Here is a 23,724-nt window from a genome sequence, read left to right as displayed (position 1 = left end):
AAAACGTTCAACTGTTTACAAACTGATGTAGTGATACAGAATAGTGGCCTACCTCTGCCTTGTAGGTCCAACTGTCTTTTGGAGTCCAAGTCAAAATAAGCAGGAGACAGATCTGGTAGACTCTGTCCATAATAATGAAAGGATAAAGACTATAAATAAAACACTGAAAACATATGACACCCAAAAAGATTCTTCAAAGCTAAAAATCATGACTTAAAAGTATAAAGAAAACTCTAATTTTGGTTTTGTCAAAGATAATAGATATTAACAAGATGCTGCACTGCTATCACTACGAATGGGGAAGAAATGCAACTCTCAATATGGCCGCTCTTGTGAAGGAAGTCCCACCTTCCAGTAAAAAGAAGCTCATGAGGCACTTGCCAACCTGTGTGCACATGTGAAACATTTTTTTCAATTTGAGCTTAAAGGGGTGGTGCACTGGTGTGTCATGCATTCTGACTTCTTTACAGTGTTAAACATGCTGTCTTCTCATGCTGAACCTAGTCAATTTATCAAAATATGAGTTGGAAGTATTACGTAGTATTTCTGTGCTCGATACACTCCCTCAGTATTCATACAGGTTTCGGAAAGTTTTTTTAGAACATGAAAAATCCTTACTTAACAACTTTATTACTGAAACAGAAACAAATACAGAAATGTTACTTATTGGACCGAAAACCGCCATACGAACCGGAACCAGAATCAATTCCAATAACAACTGATTTATTTGTTGCATCAAAGAGTGCAAAACAGTACTCTACTCTCAGGCAGCCTTGACTCATTGTTCCAAGGGTTCCAGAGCGGGCAGGATGCAGTCCATGCCCAGACCTGACAAAAGCTGTGAAGATAGAGGACGCGTTGACTCTACAAAATTTCAGCCACTATTAGATTATTAATGATAATCTTAAATCCAATTTTTTGTATTGTGCCTTGTGTAAGCACTGTCGAGCTTGTGCAGAGGCTGCAGCTTTTGCCAGAGGGGAACTGGAATCCCCTGGTTAGGCCTGGTTTCCCTCTGAGGTTTTTTTCTCCTCCAATGGAGTTTTGGGTTCCTCGCCACCGTTTGCAAACTGTTTTGCACTGTTTGCCTGGCCGGGGGGCTGCTAGAATTTTATAGTTTTATTTAATTAACACTGCATTTAGGAATGTATAGTCTGTCTGATATTTCACCTGTGTTTTGACTTGCATGACCATATATGTTTAGCTTATAGTCAATATGTAATCTTGTAAAGCTGCTTTGTAACAATGAAAATTGAAAAAAGCGCTATATAAATAAACTTGACTTTCTTATTCCCTTATGGATTTGGAGATCGTTTGAAACTGATAGGTGGAGCGGCGGTCCCACCGCTGAAAGACTCTGGACATTAACTGCACGCAGTAAGTGAAACTTGGCAATGTGTGCGCACATGATTTCGTTCCGCCCCTCCCCCACACGTGTCGCATGTTTTCGGAAATGATCATACAGCTGTATCTGTCTTTTATAAATGTGATCAAACTAAAGACTCTGCAGATATTTGAAGGGTGCAATACTATTCTGTAAATACTCAAGATTAACATGAGATATACTGAAGCTGTCTGAATTTGGGTCACAAGTGGCTCAGTTGAAGTCAGGTTTAAAACATGGTCGCTGAGTGCATCGACTTCCCTAAAGGCATTTTGGATAAGTTTTCTTACTTTGGTGGGCGTATTTCTGCCTGAGCTGGTCACGCTGTAAGGCGGGGGAGTAAAGGTGCCATTGGTCTGTCCCACTTCTCCGTCTTGCTTACACTTGGATATCCGAAATAAAAACACACCATGACAAATACACCGACTTTTTCCCATAGCAATGAAGAACATCACATCCAGCCACGAAGAGTAGAAAAGAACCTCAAACATTTAGGATTAGTTTTTCATGTAATTTTATATAAACATAGAAAAGTCTGGATACTGAGAGGTCACGAAGAAAAGACAAAGAACTTAGAAACAGACAAAAGAAAGCAAGCAAAGAAGACCGAAAGATGAGGAGACTTTACCTGCAATGGTTTACGTGAGGAGAGACATTTAGCTGGCAAAGGGGGAGGACATGTATTGCTGGGCACCCCAGCAGCCATGATCTCCTGGTACCATCTTTCTGAATCTAGCCTGGGAATTGAAGGCCTACTCCATGCAGATTGGTTCTGAATGTAATCCAGATGAAGGAATCGAAATAGAAAAGAGGACAGATTTGATACAGAGAAGAACTAGAAAACAATAATTTGAAAGAGGAAAGACATGCATTGAAAAAATGTGAAGAAGACATCAATACAATATAAAAACAAGCAATTTCAATTTATTTTATTTTCACAGACTGTCTAAAATGAATAGATCCAGAATGATAAAAAACCAGAACAAAGATGAACCCAAAGACACCAGGAAACAGTGGTGAACACACCTCAACAGGAAGCGGCTGTGAAGAGCCACACTGGGATGTGCGCCTGGAGACGAAAGGGTCAGCGACAATAGCTTGGAATGATTGGACGGAAGATGTGGGGGAGGGGTCAACCGTGGGCATCCCGAACAGCTGGTTTAATTGACTAACTGTCACATACTCCTTTACACCATCAGAGCATGGCACACGCATACACACACACAGAAGGTAGAGTGAGGGCATTGTGGGTAAATAAAAGCAGAAAGACACAAAAGCCAGCCAGCTGGCATAGCAGAGCACACAAAATTAAGAAAGGTGAGCAGAATAAAAAGAGAAGAGAGCATATGGGTAAATCTGACAGCATGATAAGGGCACTGAAGCGTACCAAACTAAGGCTAAATGACATTGCAGAAGGAAATGGGAGAAAAAGTGAAGAAATTATTCTATCAGGGATGAAAGACTGGAGGAGTCATACCTCACGAGGTGCGTCTGGTGTTACAGCCAGCGGGAGATAAAAAGCGTAAGGAGCAGAGGAGGCAGTCTGGGCTGGGAAACATCCATTTCCATACATCTTATAAACATCAGAGAGTTTGAGGTACTCCTGAACACACACACATCCATCCACACACCCGAAGAGGATACCAGTTGATCTCTCATATAAGATGCACAAAGAACTATGCAACTGAAAACTTCATGCACACACGTTAACGAAACCCATGCTCCTACTCAACAAATCAAAAACAAACCCCATGTGACCACTACAAAGCCGCTCAAAACTGGACAGAACACAGCAGGTAATGCTGAGCGTGCAGTCACACAACAAATGTGTTATTTGTTATAGTGAAATCTCAACATTTAATAAAAAAACTGATTTCATTTCCATTTCTCCAACTACAGCAGCTGCTAGTACAACACATGGCACAACTTAAATAATGTCGTGCAAACACGGCAGAGTTAAGGGGGGGCTAGGGGGCACCCCTCAGATTGTTCTTGGGCCCTTCAAAAATATCCAGCTTACAATTAGAATAATTAGAAATGATATACGTATTATTCAATACTTATTTGTATTATCTATTAAATTCAAATCAAATTAATCATAGAACAAATGTAAAAATAATGAAGAAAGATTGTACTTATGAAGATTAAAATGACTATACGATATAAAGAAGTTTAGTAAGGTATAATGTAAAGTCAGCTGCTCATTAAGGCCAAATGAACAATACAAATAAATGTTGGTTTTGCAATAAAGGCAGGTAAACTGTACATTATTCAAATTATTACATGATATAAGTCATGATAAAAATGTGTATACTAGTGATAGCAAATTGCCACATTTAACCAATCACAATTGAGTATTCCAAAGACCTGTTAATTAATGTTAGTTATGTACTTTTAGGGATAGTTCACCCAAAATTCTTACATCATTTACTCATCCTCATGTCATTCCAAACCTGCATGACTTTTCATCTCTTGCAGAACACAAAAGATATTCTGAAGAATGTTGGTGAACACTGGACCCCATTGACTTCAATTGTACGGACACAAAACCACAAAAATGTCTCAGAATATCTTTTTTTGTGTTTCAGAAAAAACTGTTATACACAGGACAGTAGAAATTATAAAAGATTTGTTTATATTTGGGTGAACCATCCCTTGGTAATGGTTCAATTAGTTTTGTTAATCGTTCGGGGGGGTATGCGTTTACCTCCTGTGGCCTGTTAGAATATAAGGGAGGAGGGGAGGAGCTTTGACAACAAGACGTGGGGAGCAGAGAATGCTGGGTAGGGAGCTCATCTAAAAGGTCAGGTTCGCTGATGTACAGAACTTCCTGTTTCGAATACGAACAGTCAGAAAGCAGCACGCAGCCAGTGTTGCACAAACCATGCCAAACAACATCTGAATAATATTGTTTGTCTTATCAAACTTCTTCATATTCCCCTGCATATTTTATAGTTGATCAAACAGATATCGGAATGAAGCTCATCGCCAGTGGCGCTAACCCAGAAAAAACATGCTCATCGCTGCTAAGAGAGACTCTTGTGGATCCCAACAGGCAGCAGCACCATCAGGATGTACACAGCGCTACAACTATTTCAAAACCAGTGTACAAAATACTGCGATATCTCATGCATTATAATAATCCTACAGAAAGAAAACAAGTTCAGATCACAAGATTTCTGTACAAAGTCTGTTGAAAAGCTTAGACTGACAACAAAGTTAAAAAGAGTTCAGTTGCCAGCCAAAATGGACCTGTAGTTTCAGTTGCGGCTGGAGAATATTCTTACCTCCTTTGAAGTGTTAAGAGCCTTGGAGAAAGCCTTTCCACCTGTCAGGCCCTGGTATCTCTTCTCCAGAGCAGCCAGTCTATCTTTTTCCTGAGAAAAAGGAACAAGAATAAAGTTGCATGCATGTGGCGTAACACAGCTGTAATGAAAACACTCTGGATGAAGAGTAAATGAAGGAGAGATGTTCTTCTCAACCTTGTTGAGCATCTGTAAGGCCAGGGTTCTGTCTTTGGCCATCCTTTCAAAATCCTGAGCAGCGTGAAGACCTAACTGGTTTGCCTGAATCTCAAGCACTGCCATTTTTTCCTATTCAAACAAGAAAAGAGTGATAATATGTTATTCTTTTAAATTACATTCGATTTTAGAAGTACTTTACCAGAACCGACCAGAGATCAGTGACATTACCTTCCTTTTGGCCACACTCCGGTGATACTCTGCCTTCTCCTTTAACAGCTGTTGGCTGACCGCCTCCTTCTCTTCTTCAATGCCACTCTCTCTCTCCAACTGGCGGAACTCCAAATCCTCAAAGCGCTTATTGACCGACTCCAGCGCCTCTGCCTTCTACAGACACACGCGCACAGATGGACAAAGAGACGACAAGGGAGAGGGAAAGACAGAGGCAGACGAACAGATGGGAAAAACAAACACACAGACAGACAAATGTGCCTCAATGACAAGCCGCTGAAGATCACTCCATCTGCTAAACAATGTTTTCTGTACGTTTTTTTCAATGAATCTCACGAAAATCCATTTCATAAACATCCTGTGCTTGGTGCTTGTTTGTTTTCGAGCGCAAACAAGTTAGAGCTAAAGAAGAGTGAGGTGATTCACTCGATTCATTACATTATCAGTGGATTAGTAAGATTTAGTGATAGAAAAATAAAGTGTGAGAAAAAGCAAGGGCAGGCATACAAATACGTGATTTTCATTCGCACAATACAAACAACAACTTGTAAGAGAGCAGAGGTGGATCACAGGCATGTGTAAACCCTTTTATAACCACAAGCACATTTTGTCTAGAGAGGGGAGTGCATACACAGGCAACACAAACAGCCATTGGACATTTGTACAGTTTGTACAGACCAAGATCTTAACAAGCTGTCCACTCAAGGCGGTTATATCATGACGAGTGTTTTTTGCTCATTTATGGCTGGTGTTATTGGATCGTGATATACTCCAACAGTCACAGTGTATCTATTTCTGATTGGCAATTAACAACCAATAGGAGTAAATGCAACAATACACTTAATGGGTTTCTAAATTCTATTCTGTCTTTTTATTTATATATTATTATATATAGTATTATATATCTTTTATAATCTTTTTATCAGGGCTGGTAATTTTTTTATTGTAAAAGATTAATTACATTTTCCATAATGCCATTCTTTCTGTTTTCTAATACATACACAAAACAATATGGCTGCAAATTGTTAAAATGAAAATTCCGACATATTTTACTCATCCTCTCGTTATTTCAAGATATTTTAAAGAAAGTTGGTAACCGAACAGCACTGGGCCTCATTCACTTATATTGTATTGACACAAAACCAATGCAAGTGAATGACGCAAGTTAACATCTTTTTTTGTGTTCTGCGGCAGAAAGAAAGTAATAGAGGTTTGAAATTATGTAAAATGATGACAGAATTTTAATTTTTACTCTTTCTTAAGAGTCATTTTCAATTCATTTTCAGCTTCTATAATTCATTCAATATTAAAGTAGTTCACAAAAAACTGAAATTTTGTCATCCTTTATTCACCCTCTTGACATTTTAAACCTGTATGATTTTCTTCTGCAGAATACAAAAGAAGAGGACTTCTTTGTATGGACACAAAACCAATTAGGACCAATGGTTTTTGGATACCTACATTCTTCAAAATATATTCTTTTGTGTTCTGCAGAAGAAAGTCTCTCAAACAGGTTTGAAATGAGTAAATTAGGTCAGTATGAATAAATGAGGTGAATAAATGAAAACAGAATTTTGTGAGTGAACTACCCCTTTAAATACCACAAGTCCTATAAGTCTAGTATAAGCCAAACTAATAATAAAATAGTTTTCCTTCAATAAAACATCTTAATTCTTAAATTTAAAGCTAATAATAATTGTAAAACTTTAAAACATCAAAAGTCGTATTCTGAAACATTGAAGGTGTGACGTTACGTTACGTTACCTTCTGTAAACCAATAAATCAATAGTTTTGAATTATTTAGATCTACGGAGAGCTCAGCAATGCCTTTCATTCTTGTCTGTCTGTCATGAAGTGAAATAGTTGTATTTTCGATCTCTTGTGACTCTCTGTCTGTAGGGCAGTTTCAAAGCACGCACTGACCCTGTTCACTTGTTCCTGTAAGTGTTCCCTCAGTGATTCGGGGCATTTATGAAGCTGGCCCTTCAGTTCACTGTACGATTCCCTCAGCCTGGCCAGGACATCCCGCTCAGCTGAGACTTTTGCTCTCTCCTACAAAAACATTACACACACGTAACACATACACAGGTAAAATACACACAGGGCGAGCCGGTGACGTCGGAGAGAGAAGAAAACAACACAGCACGCGGCTCAAACAGACACACGCCATGCTGTGTTAAGACAGAGGTTTTCAATATGGGGTTGCCATGGCAATAGGAGCCCATATTGCAGTGGGGTAAATCATAAATATTTATACGACAGTCAGCTCTTCGCAAAGTCTATCTTTGGACTGTTATGTCGATATCTCTATTCGTTTGGGGGACGATTTACTTCTGCTACTCAGAAGGAGATAGACAGGCTTAGACCTACAACATTCTGACATCCAGAAAGAACAAGGCTGACCTGACATCCCAATTTGTTAAAAAGATAATAGTTGTCTGATTGGAGTGTGTAGGGTAGAAACACTTTATTTGTGTTGATTTGTGATAAATCAACTTTCTTTATGATACTTGCTGCAATATATTATTGTAGCTATGATGTGTGTGACTCCCCTTTTACTGCAGTTGAAGAAGAAGCTGACTGTAACATCATATTAAAGATTTAAGTCCAGATTCATTCTTTTTACTGTCGCTCAAGATTTTTAATAAAATGATCAGCCATTCCACATGCAGTGTAGTCAGTGTCATTCGGATTAATGAGAGTTAAAAGTCTGTTAGAAACTAGCGTGGTAGTAAATATGCTTTCACATCCAGTAGTTTTCAAGAGAAATAAATGGAAACAGGGAAGCCATGGCGAAAAAAAGCACTCTTTATTGTCTGTGTGGAGTCTGTACCTTCTCCTTCTCCCTCTGTGTTTCATTTTCCACTTCATTCAGTTTGAGCTGAAGTTGATTGATGATCTCTAACTCAGCCTCCACTTGATCAAGCTCCGCCCTCCTTTCTCCCTGCAGTAAGGCTCTCTCCATCTCTGCCTGCCAATAAAACAACACATTCTGTTCGCTTCCATATGCTTCTGTTAATATGAATAGCATGGCTCTGCTGATCAGGCAAAATCGCACATTCACATCGATTTTAATATGCAACACCAAAGATGTATCTATGCATGACAGATGGCGATTCAATGATGTGGATAAAAAGGACTAGTGATTAAACAGACTTCACTAGTGCTAATGTGAATATCTACATATCTCGCTCTCAGCGCTCTGATGCTGATGATATGATGAAACTAGAGGAACGTGTACTTTGGAGAAACATCACAACAGCGTAAGCATTCAGTCTAACCTCTTGCCTGGACTCCTGTCTCTGTTGTTCTAGGTCAGTGACACGTGTCTTTAACTCATCCACTCGAGCTAGAACTCTGAGCCGCTCCTCCTCCAGATAGACTCGCTCCTGTTGCCCCAGAACTGAAGAATCTTCATGCTGTGAAAGAGAAAGCAAGAAACTGAGATGAATGAAATTCAGAGAAAAGGCAAGACAGGGAGGAACAGAGGGGAGAGGGGGTAACCTGTGTTACTTTACCCAACTCTATATAACCTTAAAAATCTGACAGTTTACCACCAGTTAGCATTCTGGGAAAAAAACCTTTTTATTAGTTCAACATTACATTCAAACACTGGTAATTTGCAGATATGCAAGATAAACAGTATAAGGAAAATTAAGGTATACTGGGACACTTTGACATTAAGATGATTATCTGGCAAAAACTGTCCACATTTACCCAAATTACCCTATATAAAATATTATATTAATATTATCTACAATTTTCTAGATGTGGATTAGTTTGCTTCAATCACAAAAACTACAATGTAGATGTAAGTATAGTTTGATTTTACATTATCTGAGGCCATTCAGGAAAATTTCAACTCTGGTTACAACTCTCACATAGTACAGAAACATGAATGAAATCCTTTTTCGCTCAGGAGAGGGAGAGTAAGAGAGAAAAGATGCGTTTAGAGACAAAACAGCACCAATACTGGGAAAAAACTAGGTGAATTCTAGAGGGACATCTAGCAGCAGAAAAATCAGTTGTAAACATGTTTGGTTTGCTACATGGCAATGTTTGAAAATTACAAAACTTATGTTTTTGTATATGTTTGTATTGTAAAGTATGTATTTTACAATCAGTTCCACAAATCTATATTATATATATATATATATATATATAGGGATACGCCTGATATGTTAGCATTTTCTCAGTCCTTCACATTCCTGTTGGGTGACTTTGTCATTCCTGAAATTCAACAGACACTGGACTGGAATTGCCACAATACATGCAGAAATGCTGATTACAGCCAAAACTAGAATATTCTAGCCTAGAGTAGATTTGTTCGATGGCTGTATGTCACAACACTGCTCATTTAATTAGAAACCTAGAAATAAAACATAATCTAAAATATTTCGTACTTATTTTAAATCACAACATAAAAATATGTTTTAACATGTTAAAACATATTTTGATATTCTTAAAGTTACTGTGAATTCCTTGGTTTAAATCAGATATTGAATGTTATCACAGAGTCTTGGACCCCAATCTATCTCTCTCTCTCTCTCTCTCTCTCTGTGTGCATGTGTATGTGGGTATCAATCTGTTGGTCTTCTAGTTAGAGTGCGTATGATTATGTTGCGTATGATTATGTTGTGTGTGAATCTGTGTGTTGTACCTCCTGGTGCTGGCTCTCAGTGCTGCTACACTCCTCTTTTAAGTTCTCCTCCTCACACTCTCTCTGTCTGTAAGAGCTGTGGGCTGCCACACTCAGAGGGTCAGCGACCACCTCCATCCCTGGGAACAAACCAGCCCTTCCCGTGTCCACACCAACAGGAGGGTCACTTTTATTATACTCGGCACACAAATTCAGGATGGTCTCAAGCCTCTGCCTCTCCTAAAACCAAAAAAAGAAAAGCGTGCACAGTTTTTTTTTAATTCCAAAGTTAAAAAGCTCACAGCGGTCTAAATTAGCGTAGCTCTGACGTTAAGGCACACATACACAATCTCTCTCTGGAGGTTCATGTGGTCGTGCTGGTCTAAACTAACTGCAACTTGAAACCAACGAACATATCAAAGACCATTTGGTACCCTGTGTATACACCGCGTACACAGTGACCCCAACACGTCATTAACAGGATCCGTCCAGCACATTAAAGAACTTAATGTAAATGAAAAATCTTTTGAAATAATTCGCCCAACCCAGGTACTGTAAAATGACTAATTCAAAAGCAATATGCACCCCCTTGATTTAATTTTACAGCGATTCTACAACAAGGGCGTTTCACCTTTTAAACATCTTGGACATTTCTGGCACTTTCCGTGGCACTTCTACCCCAAGCCATGGAAAATTTCTGCCCCTGCCCCCAAACCTCAGACCAGACTCAAGCAAGCTCTCAGTCGTCTGTGATCATCAGCTGCTGCCATCGCTCCACCGAAAGCATGTGTGTGTGTGTCTGTGTATATGTCCCTTTTGAAAAAAACTGCATATGTTGGTTAGGTATGTTTGAACCAGCTCAAACCAGCAACCTTGCTTAAAACATACCTGACCGGCATATGCTGTTATTTTCAATAGGGGTGTGTCTGTATATATGCTCTCTACTTACAGGCTGCCAGGGCTGCAGTCTCCTCTCATATCTCTAGTCGGACTAACTAGTGCTCTAGGCAGTTGGCCTCATTATATTTAACATGGACAATACCCAGCGCTGCTTGGCTAGATGACACCAGTGGCATTACTAAAATAGTATGGCAGGGGATGGTACTCTTATAAACCCAAGAGCACAAATAACTGGAAGTTCTTTATTTCAGCGCATCAGATTCGGGAAGCTAATTAAGACATTATTTGTATGTGACGATTATAATTCAGTTTACAGTAAATGTATCCATTTGACTTGCACCTTATTCAATGTGTATCAATTTGCACCCTGGGAATCGAACCTGTGACCTTGGTGTCAGCAACAGGAAAGCAGAATTAAACATTACACATGCAGTTGTAAATGAAACTTGTCTAAGATGTAACAGAGATTCTGGCAACAATGACCTCCGGTAATATTTGCTGGATGTAAAAGGCTGAATTTAACGCATTAGGTATTCACTGCTGTCAAGTCTTTAACACTGAGCCACTATCTTCAAGCCAATTGAGCTTTTGGAAATATATACGGTTCCTTTTTAACAAGGTCTCCCCCTGTCAGGAGTGCAGACAGAGCATTGGAACAAGTAAACGCTAACTGATGGGTAACATAGCAATGGCATTCCTCCCTAACAAAGAGGGTGTCATCACAGCTGGTGTAACAATCATTTTTTACATTTCGGATTACCATTGGTACTGTATAGCCACAGTTTTACTACAAATATTGTTATTGTAGAAGAAAAATCATGGCCAATTTGTGGTTACTTTGGTTGTATTACAAATAAAACCAAAAAGGCTGTGGTGGGTAAAGTTAAACCATGGTTCATTTTCACAGGGGTAGGGCTTCTGTCAAGACACTGACCAACTGATTCTGTCAGATAAAACTATATAATATTACCTAGACTTATTTCCAAATAATATATATGAGTCTTTTCATCATCTTATCTTCATTAAAAACTCTCTTTGACTCTCTAGAAAAACTAGGGTTGAATAAATGTTGATAGTCATTTCAATGTCAAAAAGTTCCCTAATGTATCTAAATTTACCCTACTTAAAAAGTGTATATCTATATTTGGCACATACAGTCATTATTTACAGTAGAAGACAATTTATTTTTCAGTTGCTGTTGAGGTAAACATAGGGGGGAATCTCCATAATTCCTTTATCGAGGTTTAAACTTTGGTGCTCTGTCGCCCTCATGTGGTTAGTGTTCTGAAATGTTTCACTTTTCTAAGCTTTGGCAGGTACTATTAGACTATTAGAACAAAAGATAAAATGACCTCCAAAATGTAATTTCACCTTAGCAGACCAAAAAAAGACATGTTGGCGTAGTTCCAGCATTTATCAACTGTTGGACTGTGACCCAAATCATTGTTTTGGTAACAACAGAAAAGGCTAAATGAAAAAGAATAAAATGCATACGGAAAAAATATCTCCTATGAGCCGATTTCTTGTTGGTGACATTAACTAAACTTCAGTATTTATATATGTATTTGGTAATATATGGCTACATTTTAAGCTGGTAAATCAGACTTGTGTAGGTATTATGATCTTAAGGGGTAGGGGATAAAATATACAGTTTGTACAGTATAATGGTCATTACGCCTATGGAATGTCCCCACGGACATAATAACGCGCGTGTGTGTATGTGCATGCGTGTGTCAAAAGATGGGAGGAGCCCAGCGATACTATTATAGAACACAGAAGAAACACAGTTTCAAGCCAACTGGGCTATGACCTAGAACTGAGTAAACACACTAGAGGGGATATAAGTGCAAATATGAGCCATATAAATACGTTGTCAAAACTATTAAAAGATCAGATTTCAAACATGTTTTATTTTTTATGTTTTTCCACGTCAAGCACCAGATGCAATTTCCTTAGTGAATATCACTTCCGGCCTTGTCTTTACACACAGAATCTGTGATCACATGTGGCTAGCAGACTGAGCTCTCGCTTCTAAAATCACATTTAGCAATCAGAATCTGTGTATTTGAAAGAGAATATCAGCATTTATACAGCCCAGTTTTGCTGTAGGGCATCTTCTTTTTGTCAAAGGTCTTTTCAATAAGTAACACTAAACCGCAATAGAACGTTCAAACGTTCAACACCTTTTGGACAGAACTGCGAGTGTTTAACTAACACCACCTTTCTAGTTGCCACACCATTGGACAGAGCTGTGCTGTAACCATGACAACAGTGCCAGACAGAACAGAGACCACAGGACAAAGTTTAACCCAAACAGAGTGGAAAAAATTTACACAATACACTTTAATGCCAACGCTTTTGTCTGGAAAAAGCAGAGTTATTATAGAAAATGACTTCCTGTCCTGTATTAATTTTAATTTCTCTCTCACACTCGTGTCCTAAAATAGTTTTTCTCAGGGGGAAAACAGGAATGTGTGTCTTCTGTGACAGCTGCTCCACTGTGTAATTGGGTTTTTGTGTGCGTTGTATTTCTAAGTGAAGGGTACAGTACTTCATCATCCAAATATCATTAATCAGTCGGATTAAGGGACAGGAGATGGATATAATTTTAGAGGTAAATAAGTCGGAGAATAACACAGATGATGAATGACGATTCCATGTGGGAATTTGAGATGCGCTGAGGAGTGACTGGGGCGTGTAATTGGTTTGAATAAAAGAGAGATGATGCGTGTGCGTGCTAAATTTAGGGGTTATTGTGGAGACTGTTTAGACTGCAAAAAGAACGAGTGTGTGTGTGTGTGTAGACATGTTTGTGAGGAAGAGGGCAGTCAAAGCACTAAGATTGTATTCGGGCAGCCACACGTTCTGCACATGGCTTTTAAAAAGACCTCAGGAATGTACATCCGTGTGTTATTTCTGAATGCTGTGTGTCTTACCAGTAAACTCTTGTCCATATAAACGCCAACTACTTCATGTCCACTCCAAACATCAAAGCTCAACACACACTAAGGTTTACAATATACTAGTATTGTCAATAACCATAATATTATAAACCATGAATTCTTTTGATCCTTATGTTCATTTAGTGAAAATCTGATATTGTGAAAGCCCTAACACACACAAACAAAGCACAAACTTCTGCTAGACTAAAATGATAAATATTCATATTTACAATATAAAGTAGAATAAGCGAGCTTTGTCACACCATATGGGAAAAATGTACTGTATTATTTATTTGTCAACTACCCACATAAAGAACAAGTAAAACGTTTGCACATATTAATTCATTGGCATATATGTTATAAAAAAATAAATACAATTTATTTTCTAAATAAAATATTAATTCATTTTCCTAAGAGTAAAGAATAAGCCAACAAGTTTCCAAAGCTGTTGTTGTGGTCAGAGGTAGCAATTTTTAAGAAAATGAATGTAAGCTAGATTTGTTTTTTTTTATTTGATTTATTAGCATTTCTTGCTTGTGAGTATGTGTGCTAAACGTTTGACTTGTTCTGTATGTATACCTCCATACATAAGTAGACATACCAGCCTCTCCATCTCCTGCTCACGCATCCGCTCCTCCCTTTGCCAGCGATGGTACTCCAACAAGTCTTCCTCTTTGTCGCTGACCTCTGATATGCTGTTCTTGCGCTCTCGTGTGCGTGGCTGGGCTTGCCTGGGGTTCTTCCTCTGGTTTCGGGGACTGGTGAGAGGTGACACCCCGGTCTGGGAGCTCAAAGCAGGTGTGATACCCCCCTTTTGCTTGCCTCCAGGTCCACCTGACTGTTCCTTCAAAAGAGCTGAAACAGGAGAAGGGCTTCTGGCTCGCAGCTTGGTATTTCCTACCTCATCCTCCGTTGTGATTCGTCGTTGGAGTCGGGGACTCTCAGGTACACTTCGACCCGAATGGCTACGGGAGGTCAGAGAAACACCGGGTAGAGCTCCAGGTAGAACGGGCACTCCGAGGACACCTCTGCGTGAAGAGGAGGGGCTGAGAGGAGGAAGATCACGCATGCTTGATGATTCTACTCCACGGCGAGCAGACTGGGGGCTTTCTGTAGAATGGAGTGCACGTGAGTTGGACTGAAGACTGGAAGTAATTTCTTGGATGGAATAGCCGCCGCTGGATCTAGGGCTGGAAGAAGCAGGTGAGGAAGAAATTGCACCAGATTTCGGGGTAACTCTGGCGCTGAGCTGACTGTTTAAATCTCCAGCATCCCGATTCAGGCTTTTACGAGTGGTCGTGGGGCTCGATGAGGTTTCAGTCAAAGCTTTCCTCTGAAGCCTGGCGCTTTCCTGATCCTTTAGTACTCCGTTGGAGTTGCTGGTCTTAGATGCAAAAGTGCGTGGCTGAGGCACCGGGGCCTGAGTAGTGTGGGTGGAGCTCACGGACATAGCACCAGGTCTGGTTGGAGAGGAGACAAGAGTGTGGCCACCCCCGTTGAGCATGGCAGATTGCGGAATGGGGTGGTGAGTGTGTTTACTGTGCTCGGAGGAAGAAGCTTGAGTCTCATCCAGAGAGCTCATGATATCCTGAAAGTCTTTTTCGATCGACCGAACGAGAGTGCCGTGTCCAGCACAAGTTTTCTCTTGCACTGGAAGGGGGTTCCCATTAAGCTTCCCTTGAGTTTCTGTGAAAAATACAGAGCATCAGCTTAAATCACGCTTTTGCACAGAAAATCTGAATGTTTAATACAAATAGTTCTATATTTAAAACTGCACATTCAAAAGCACACATTCGCTACAACAACGCATGGTTAGGCACAATATATACAAAACACCTCCCCCTCTTTCTCTTTTTCATACACACACACTTAAACTGGGACTGGGTGTGGTGCTCAGCCCCGCAGACTGTTGATGGCATGACTCCCACCCTCGGCTCAAAGGTTACAGCGGGCAGAGAAAAGAGCCTGAATTACGGCGTGACTCATTCCGCACACTCTAGAGCAGCTGAATGCACTGCGCAGTCTCTGTAGTCAGGGCCACCAGTGCACTAACCACACATTAACATGTTTTTTCAGTCAGTGTATAGTTCAAGTCCTCGCAAGAAAAAGAAGTGAATGTGCATAGCTCATAGGGATACAGTTTTGAACTCATATTGAGAACCCAACCCTCCCCTTAATGTCCTTGAAATCATTTAAAATTTGAATTTTAAATAATTCATTATTTTTTAATAAATGAGACTAAACGAATCTGCCAATAATCACAAATGGTTAAGCTGTGGCCTATAGCATTAAGATCACAGGATTACTCACATCCAGAATAAAAGTCTGTGCTTACTGCTTACATTTTAAGACAATACTGAATGTAATGCCCTAAATAGATGTTTTGGTTGTACTGGTCATTTTACGACATTAACTTTAATGTGGATCAAAACCCTTGCATTTAGACAAAATAGTAATACTTTTTGTTATGATAATGACCACCATTCATATGGCAAATTATAACACAACTGGAAGTTTACATCCAAAGTGCCCACACAACAATGTGATATCCCACATCATAGAAGGTCTTTCTCCTCCTAGCATCTCACTTCCTTGTATCGTTTAGTATAAAAGCGACGCTTGAATGAGTAAATAGAGTGTTAAGAATGGGCAAAGATACAGCTGGAATTTACTCCAGTAACAGATTAAAGAGGTCTGAGTTATTTTTGGCAGATTGTGTCGCCTGTGGTTGTCTGATACTTGTTATAATTATCTAGGGTACAATTCTTCTCTGTGCTCCTGTTTCTGAAACATTTAGTAATTGAATTGACAGTACATGCCATTATTCACAAATCTTACTCTCTTTTTAATTCTGAGTGTTTTCAGAAGCTCACATACCCCATACTGTCAGTATGATTTAGGTTTTGCGCACATACCCAAGTGGTTCCTGTATGCACTGGTAAGCCTGTGGCTTCCACCTGGCATCAAACTCTTCATCCTGAGGGCCTCCTCTGGGTGGTTAAAGCGGAAAAAGGATGACTGACCAAAACACAGCATACACCCTGAAAAAAACAGCCATGTGTAAGCAAAATATTGAAAAGTAAAGATGGAACACTGATAAACGTCAAGGCTCAAGCATATAACCTTTAATGTTTCATTTAAAAATATTTATTATGACTGAATCTATTAAAGTGCAATTCGTGATTTCAGTGATTTATCTCAAATAAAATGAGATATATTTATACGTAGGTGACCGAGCATTAGCTGATTAAAACATGGGGGGAAAAATCTAGGAAAAAAGCGCTGTCATGGGCACTATTCATTCTTACTGAATTTCACAAACAATAGGTTACGAATACATAACTGACATTTTCTGACCTTTTTTCATCAATCTAAGGGTGGAGTTGTCCCATACCCTGCCGCCATGGGTGGAGCTACAGGTTCTAGGTTTTTTACTTCAAGGGAAGTTATCTGATGCTTCTAACTGCTAAGCAAAGGGACAATTCATAGATATTTAATTGTATTCTTTAATGATAAACTAGGACAGGATTTCTCAACTGGGGACCCACGGAAATGACATATTGGTGTCAACCTTATTTAACAAAGAGAGATCAATGAACTGAGCATGTCCGAAGATGAAAACCGCTACAGCATCTAAATAAAACAAAGAAAATGTGTGGAAAAAACATAACAAACAGTAAGCGAAAAGTAAAAGTTACACAATGTTTTAGGGCTGTATTGTCTAACTAGCATAACCGAGTGTATACGTTTTATTACACCTGATATCATATCTTACCATTACACTGTCATCTAAAAGACTATGTCAGTTTAATAATTTTGTCTGATCTAACACACAAAATTACACACATATACAAACTTTGTCCTCTGCCCTTATAAAAGTGCAGTGATAAACTGGACAGAGGGATCGATGTAGAGCCTGTCAAAATCCCAGTGAATTATGACTCAGACCTCCATTCGTACTGAACATTGCCCATATAAGAACAACAAGTTATTGGTGACTTATAATTCAGAGAATTTTGACATCGTACTATTATTCAATTGTCCAAAGAGAAAATATGCTTCTTGCTCATCTTTGTATGTTACTATGAAAAGGTTGCACATCCTATTTTTGTATGTGTGAATTCACCTAGAAGATAATAAGTGGGAATTTATATAATTCCTGAATTACAATCACTAAGCATCACCTCTATTAACACAATATCATAGGTGGATTTACAATAAAGTTACATTAAAGTAACAAACAGCACTTATTTTAAGTTAAAGGACGTTTAAAAAACGAGAGAAACTGCAATTATAAATTATAAATGTCTATGTTACTGTACAAAATGTATGGACTTACATTCACATCAACACGTTGCTTACAACAGAAACTTTGTACAAATGTTTGTACAATATAGAATTGAACACAATACGTTACAATATAGAATTTGCTACAGCAATAGCCTATTAGAAAGATTTGTGGCTCTTTTGTTTAACGAAACAATAGTTTTAGGCTATTTATATTTAAAAATAACATGTAATTATATTTAATGGCTTAAATTCAATCTTATACACCCCAAAAGCACTGTCTCTTTGAAGTCTGCCGAATGCAAACGTACATTTCATTTCTATAAATCTTCTCGCATTGTTTCAAAGCAGCTATACAGAAAATATAATAATAATAATAATAATAATAATAATAATAATAATAATAGCAAGTTATACCAGTTAACTAAGTTCATATAAAAAATATGTTTGACAACAAATGTATGCTTTTTAAACTCCAGGACTGTGTAAAGTGTCTCTAAGAAATCAACACATTTACGTCAATATAGCCTAAACTTGACACAACACAGCCTGGTAAATCAAGCTGTTTCTCTTTACTGCGTACCCGGCCAACGTGTATATATTCAATCGCAAATAAATGTTGGATAAATCGGTTTCACCTACCAGATTCAGAAAACAAACACCGTTTATTAATATCCAAATGATCTAAAACGTCGACAGTGCAACAGTGTGGAGCTCTCAGTATTCCCACAGAAGTGTCGCGTGGAGAAGGAGCGCCGCGCGTGTCGCTGTCCGCAGCTTTTGTGATGTAAATGACAGCGCGTCCCCTCATTGACTTCTGCTATAACACAAAACAGCGCAGCTGTCACCTGCCCCACTGCTTGACCGTCCCACAGAAAAGGGACTAGACAAATAGAAGTCGAAGTGTTTTAAAACCAGTGAATAAAGCACACGACTTCAGGTTGAAAATAAAAGTTACTTTCATTATAAATCAAACAGCGCGCGCAGAATCCATTGGATTTGGGTTTAAAATAGTAGGCCTACATACTTTGCGAGCAGTGCTGCAGAAGTCGCATGGGTGGTACGTTGGACAGCTGTCCTCACCCCGGCTGTTTTATGTTATTGTCATGCACAGATTGCGAGCAGGGGCGGTCTGCAAATCAGCTCAACTGGGCCAACATTATCACTAGTGCTTATTACTCCAGCTGGTATTAAATAAATGACTTTTAGCTAAACTCAGAAATTTGGGTGTATGCTTAATTGTTCACCCCACTGACAAGTGAGCCCACCAACTAGTTTAAGGAATATTTGCCTGATGATGTTTAAAAAATGAACATAATCCTATTTGGACCAAATTCTGCAAATTAAATAAGCAGAATATTATCTATCAATTCCCTGGTTCAGTATATAAAACATAAATGCACCAATGCGAGCTTTAAATAGACCGTAAGGGCTTTTCAACAGATCAAGGTCAGGTTCTTCAAAGGGAAGTTCAAACAAACCCCCAACATTATCATGGCACAACTTCCTGGTCCCATGTCTAGCACAAATACTGACAGATTGGACATTCTGAAATAGTTCAAACGAATAGCATCAGGTCAAGTTTTTTAAAGAGAGTTCAAACACGCCCTTATCGTTATAGTGTATTCACACCTATTTACTTTTTAAATGGTTAAAAGAAGCATCTTATCAGTGCTAGAAATATCCCAAATACCTTGTCTTTTCTTTCACTACAGTATGACTTATTCAAGCTTATTCTGAAAGAAACATTTAGAGATGTAATTCTCCTCATGACAAAGACCCATAATGGGTAGAATTAAAATTCAGAAAGCAATTTTTTTGATTTCATAAAACCAGAGATCAACAGTTTTTATTCAAATTCATGAACCTTTTTAATATGCCTTTGTTGCATAAAACATATTTTGTATTGTTGGTCATATGCAGTTCCACTTAAAAGACTTAAGGGTTACCTGTTGAACAGGTGCTGCAGAAATCTACCAAAAATACACCAATTTCAAAACAATCGGCTGCTTACCTTGTGTGAGTCTAACAGGTTTGTTAACAGGCAGGCCATCCATCGAGCACTTATTTCCACAGGGGTACAGGGTGATGACACCTCCCACATTTTCAATGTAGCAGTGTTGTGCAACAACACATGGACCCTGAATATTAATGTCTGTTTTCCCATGACCAAGCGTAGTCTTCCCTGCAATGTAATGATGTACATTGTTTATTGACTTGACTATTGAAACAAATGTGTGTACTTAAAATGTCACTAGTCAGATAACAGATCACAAATTATGTTTGCCAAGATAATGTTTGTAACAAAAAAATTTAATAATACTGGTGGCACTACACTACGTTTATGTCCATTTATTCATAAGACAAGACGTTCCCCTCCTCCAGTGTCCGGCCCCGTCTGAGTTATTTCATTTGTGTAGACAAGTGTCTGTGAAACAGATGTGAGCAAAAGAGCCATCACCTGAAGCTGTGAGTGCAGACGACGTGACTTAGACGGAGGAAAGAAGCGCTGCGACAGGGTGGGTGTGCGCGGCACTTCAGATTCAAGATGTACACAATTGACTCTGTTTAAACAACCTTGTTCTCAGTCAGTCATACATCCCCCCCTAGACAAATGTGCATGCTCTCACTCAAACATATTCAGTAAACACAGTGTGAAGCAACAGGGGGTTGTGTCAAAGTCAGGTCATCACCCCATAATTCTGCCTTCGCTTTTAAAGACAATGTCATTGTGAATTGTTAGGCAACTACATACATTGGATCTTTGTTTAATTTGTCTTATATAGAATTCTTAATTTGGGATATTTCGGAGAGATCATTATATTGTATCTATTATATTATATTTAACAGAAATCATTATACGACATCTTTAGATAATGTATTCAACCCCAGCATATAAATGATTCGCTAGTGCGCTACATCTACATCCTCTGGGGTTAATACTTGCTCTCATTTTCCTTCAATGTCAGGGGAGGAGAAGTCCTCTATTTGTCATTCTTTATGTAATGAAGCATAGATAAGCTATGGGGACAGAACTGTGAAGTTTGTCCTCTTTCATGACCTTCTTACCCATCACCGCATTAAAACAAACAAAAACAGAGAAATGGCAATCATAATTTGGGTTCTGTTATTTTCCATTGGCATCTCTTTCCGTATAATTAGGAAAAAGCATTGCCACTAAACAAAATGTATGCACCAAACCACATCCTTTGTCAAATGATAAACATCAGGAACAGAGCAACCGTAATTGGTTGGGCATGGTATTTTATGGCATGCATTTTATTTAAATACAGTGATGGTGAAAAGATAGTACTCACCCTCTGGCAAGGGCAGGAGAGTTATTGCTGTACTCAGACGGCCACTTCCCAGGCTGACAAGATGGGGGCGTTCTGCTTGGACTTTCAGGGTATTGCCTGTTTCAATCAGGTCCAGTGGTGTACTCTGTGAAAATATAAAAACAAATGATAAACTTACGTTCTACTTCATGTGGGATCTAAAGAGTTGAAGAAAGTTGCTCTCTGGGGTCTTACTGCTCTAGTCAACACAACAGCCCAACCATCGAAACATCGAACATGATCACCATTTAAGCGACTCTTTTGGATGACTGCGCAAGGAAACAGGATTAGTCTAATTCAGTTAAGGCCAGTGAGTATTGAGACAGGCTATAAGGCTAAATGGGTTAAGCTCCATCAGGTACCACCAAGCTGGTTAAGAGGCTAACAGGATTTAGCTATAAGATGAAAGACAAAGGACCGGCCTAATAAATGACCAATAGAGCAACATATTCCATCTCAGTATGTAACAGCTTGAGGTTCTCAAGGGCAACATGGGGATAATTATTTTGGTAAATCACGCTTTGATGTTTCACGAATAGGGAGGTATACTAGCTTTGTGGAAACCACAACATTTCTAATACTTAATAGGAAAACAACATATTTGACTTTTTGTTGCTTTAAATAGCTCTGCAGACTTTGCAAAATCTGGCTAATATTCTGTTTCCACATCTGAGATGTAAAAGTCTATGTGAGACATTAATTTAATTTTCAGTGGGGATTACTCAAAGTATGAGTCAGTTTATGGACCAAATTTAATACAAAACAAATATATACAAATTTGAAGAGGAAAAAGTTAAAATCGTCAGAAAGGTTTATTTTAACTGCGACATCAGTGTATTTACAGCAGTTTTACAGTACTGTGTCCACCCCAGAAGATTTGTGTCCTATAGTTACTTGTGTTCTTTTTCAAGCAGTTTCCAAAATTATAGCCCTTCCATGGTGCTGGCCACCTAATGCCACTTCTACAACTATCTGTCAGCAGATGAGTCTCCTCCCCTTCTAGAAGCCAAACATAGTGGTGGATTATCTGCTGTGTGAGTTGTGATGGGCCGTCATCGGCCCTGGGCTGTTTATTAAGTCCCTGTTCATCCATGGTATGAACAGAGGTTCTATTTATTTCCACTGCTTGATAATTGTAGACTTTGAGAACAAATGAGCACTCAATAGTCACTGCAATTGACTCGGTTAAGGAGTGTCTTTGAATGTCACCTTTTATTTTTTACTGATGTACTGTGGTACGAATATCCACAGAACTAACCTTTAAAAATGAACAGCAACACTGACCTGGGGCAGTCCTTGAATATGGCTACCACTAACAATGCATCTATGTTTTTAAAGTGATTAAATGTCAAAGCAGTTTGTTTTAGCTTCCATATCTTATCCTGTCATCTCCTAATGTAAGAGCTACAGTTTCCATTGTCCTTTGACATTTTTCCACAGTTTCTCCACTACATAAACATTAATCTGTTTAGTAGTCACATGTTTTTTGTGTAAATTGCAGTTGGATCTATGTGTTACCTACCTAGATATTGTTGCAAATAAAAATTCTGTCATCATTTACTCACCCTTTATCACAACGCAAACAGTATTTTGAAGAAAGTTGCTTTCCAAACAGCACCGGTACCAATACACGTCTATTGTATGGACACAAAACCAATGCAAGTGAATGGGTGCCGGTTAACAACATTCTTTAAAATATCTTCGTTTGTGTTCTGCAGAAGAAAGTCATACAAGTTAAAAATGACAAGAGGGTGAGTCAATTTTGACAGAATCTTTTTTTGGGGGGTGAATTATCCCTTAAAAGAAAATATAATTTTACTTGACGACTGGATATGTTTTTTGCTCACACACTCACCTGTAGGACCTGATGAGTCTGGCGGCCATGTTCTGGAACATTTCGATTCAGCCTGTCCATGTCCATGGAGTTATTACTCACTTCCAGACACGTGTTAGGATCCTAGAAAGCAATGATAAATGGTTTTAAAGAAAGTTGTGCTGTTCTGTTACCAACATTCTTCAAAATATCTTCTTTTGTGTTCTGAAGAATAAATAAAGTCATACAGGTTTGACATTTCAAGAGGGTGAGTAAATGATGACACAATTTTCATTTTGAAGATGAACTACTCCTTTTAGCCTTTGCTTTTGATCATCCTAATAGTGGACTATAAAACACGCACAGTTCTTTATCATCACAAACTAAATGTAGTGATACAGTGATGTAATGCATACATATGGTGATTAACCAACTGTCACAAACTGACATTACAGTTCAAATACACAGCATGAGTCAGTGTGACTCATATCTCTCTCTCTCTCCCTCTCTCCCTCTCTCCCTCTCTCTCTCACACACACACACACACACACACACACACACACACACACACACACGATCACACACAAACACACCAAACTCACAAGGAACAGATGCAGCCGATTATCTATGGTACAGACACACGCATATTGGCATGAACAAACTAGCGGACCTTGGCAATGCACACATCTCAACAGATCTATCATTTTTAGAGATCATCTCTCTAACCTGAAA

At 38.8% G+C, this 23,724-nt stretch overlaps 1 protein-coding gene across 1 annotated transcript in view; it reads right to left on the bottom strand.

Moving 5' to 3' along the window:
* The window catches only part of phldb1a (pleckstrin homology-like domain, family B, member 1a), a 29,636-nt gene extending 6,517 nt beyond the window's left edge, over positions 1–23,119 (bottom strand). Inside the window, exons 1-18 of the mRNA XM_079478462.1 lie at positions 23,035–23,119; positions 21,162–21,285; positions 19,859–20,029; positions 16,473–16,598; positions 14,159–15,243; positions 9,737–9,955; positions 8,358–8,495; positions 7,910–8,047; positions 7,000–7,128; positions 5,077–5,232; positions 4,867–4,977; positions 4,672–4,761; positions 4,092–4,214; positions 2,862–2,987; positions 2,411–2,569; positions 2,013–2,156; positions 1,675–1,767; positions 53–122 (exon numbers count right to left, since the gene is read on the bottom strand). Of these exons, the coding sequence (XP_079334588.1) occupies positions 53–122; positions 1,675–1,767; positions 2,013–2,156; positions 2,411–2,569; positions 2,862–2,987; positions 4,092–4,214; positions 4,672–4,761; positions 4,867–4,977; positions 5,077–5,232; positions 7,000–7,128; positions 7,910–8,047; positions 8,358–8,495; positions 9,737–9,955; positions 14,159–15,243; positions 16,473–16,598; positions 19,859–20,029; positions 21,162–21,285; positions 23,035–23,100 (3,268 nt within the window). The 5' untranslated portion in view covers positions 23,101–23,119. The remainder of the gene's footprint in view (positions 1–52; positions 123–1,674; positions 1,768–2,012; positions 2,157–2,410; positions 2,570–2,861; positions 2,988–4,091; positions 4,215–4,671; positions 4,762–4,866; positions 4,978–5,076; positions 5,233–6,999; positions 7,129–7,909; positions 8,048–8,357; positions 8,496–9,736; positions 9,956–14,158; positions 15,244–16,472; positions 16,599–19,858; positions 20,030–21,161; positions 21,286–23,034) is intronic.
* Positions 23,120–23,724: the final 605 nt, after the last annotated feature.

This window comes from Barbatula barbatula, assembly GCF_947034865.1.
Source record: "Barbatula barbatula genome assembly, chromosome: 2".
Classification (NCBI taxonomy): Eukaryota; Metazoa; Chordata; class Actinopteri; order Cypriniformes; family Nemacheilidae; genus Barbatula; species Barbatula barbatula.
Note: the sequence above shows the minus strand (reverse complement) of the source record. Positions and strands in the feature narration are given on the sequence as shown.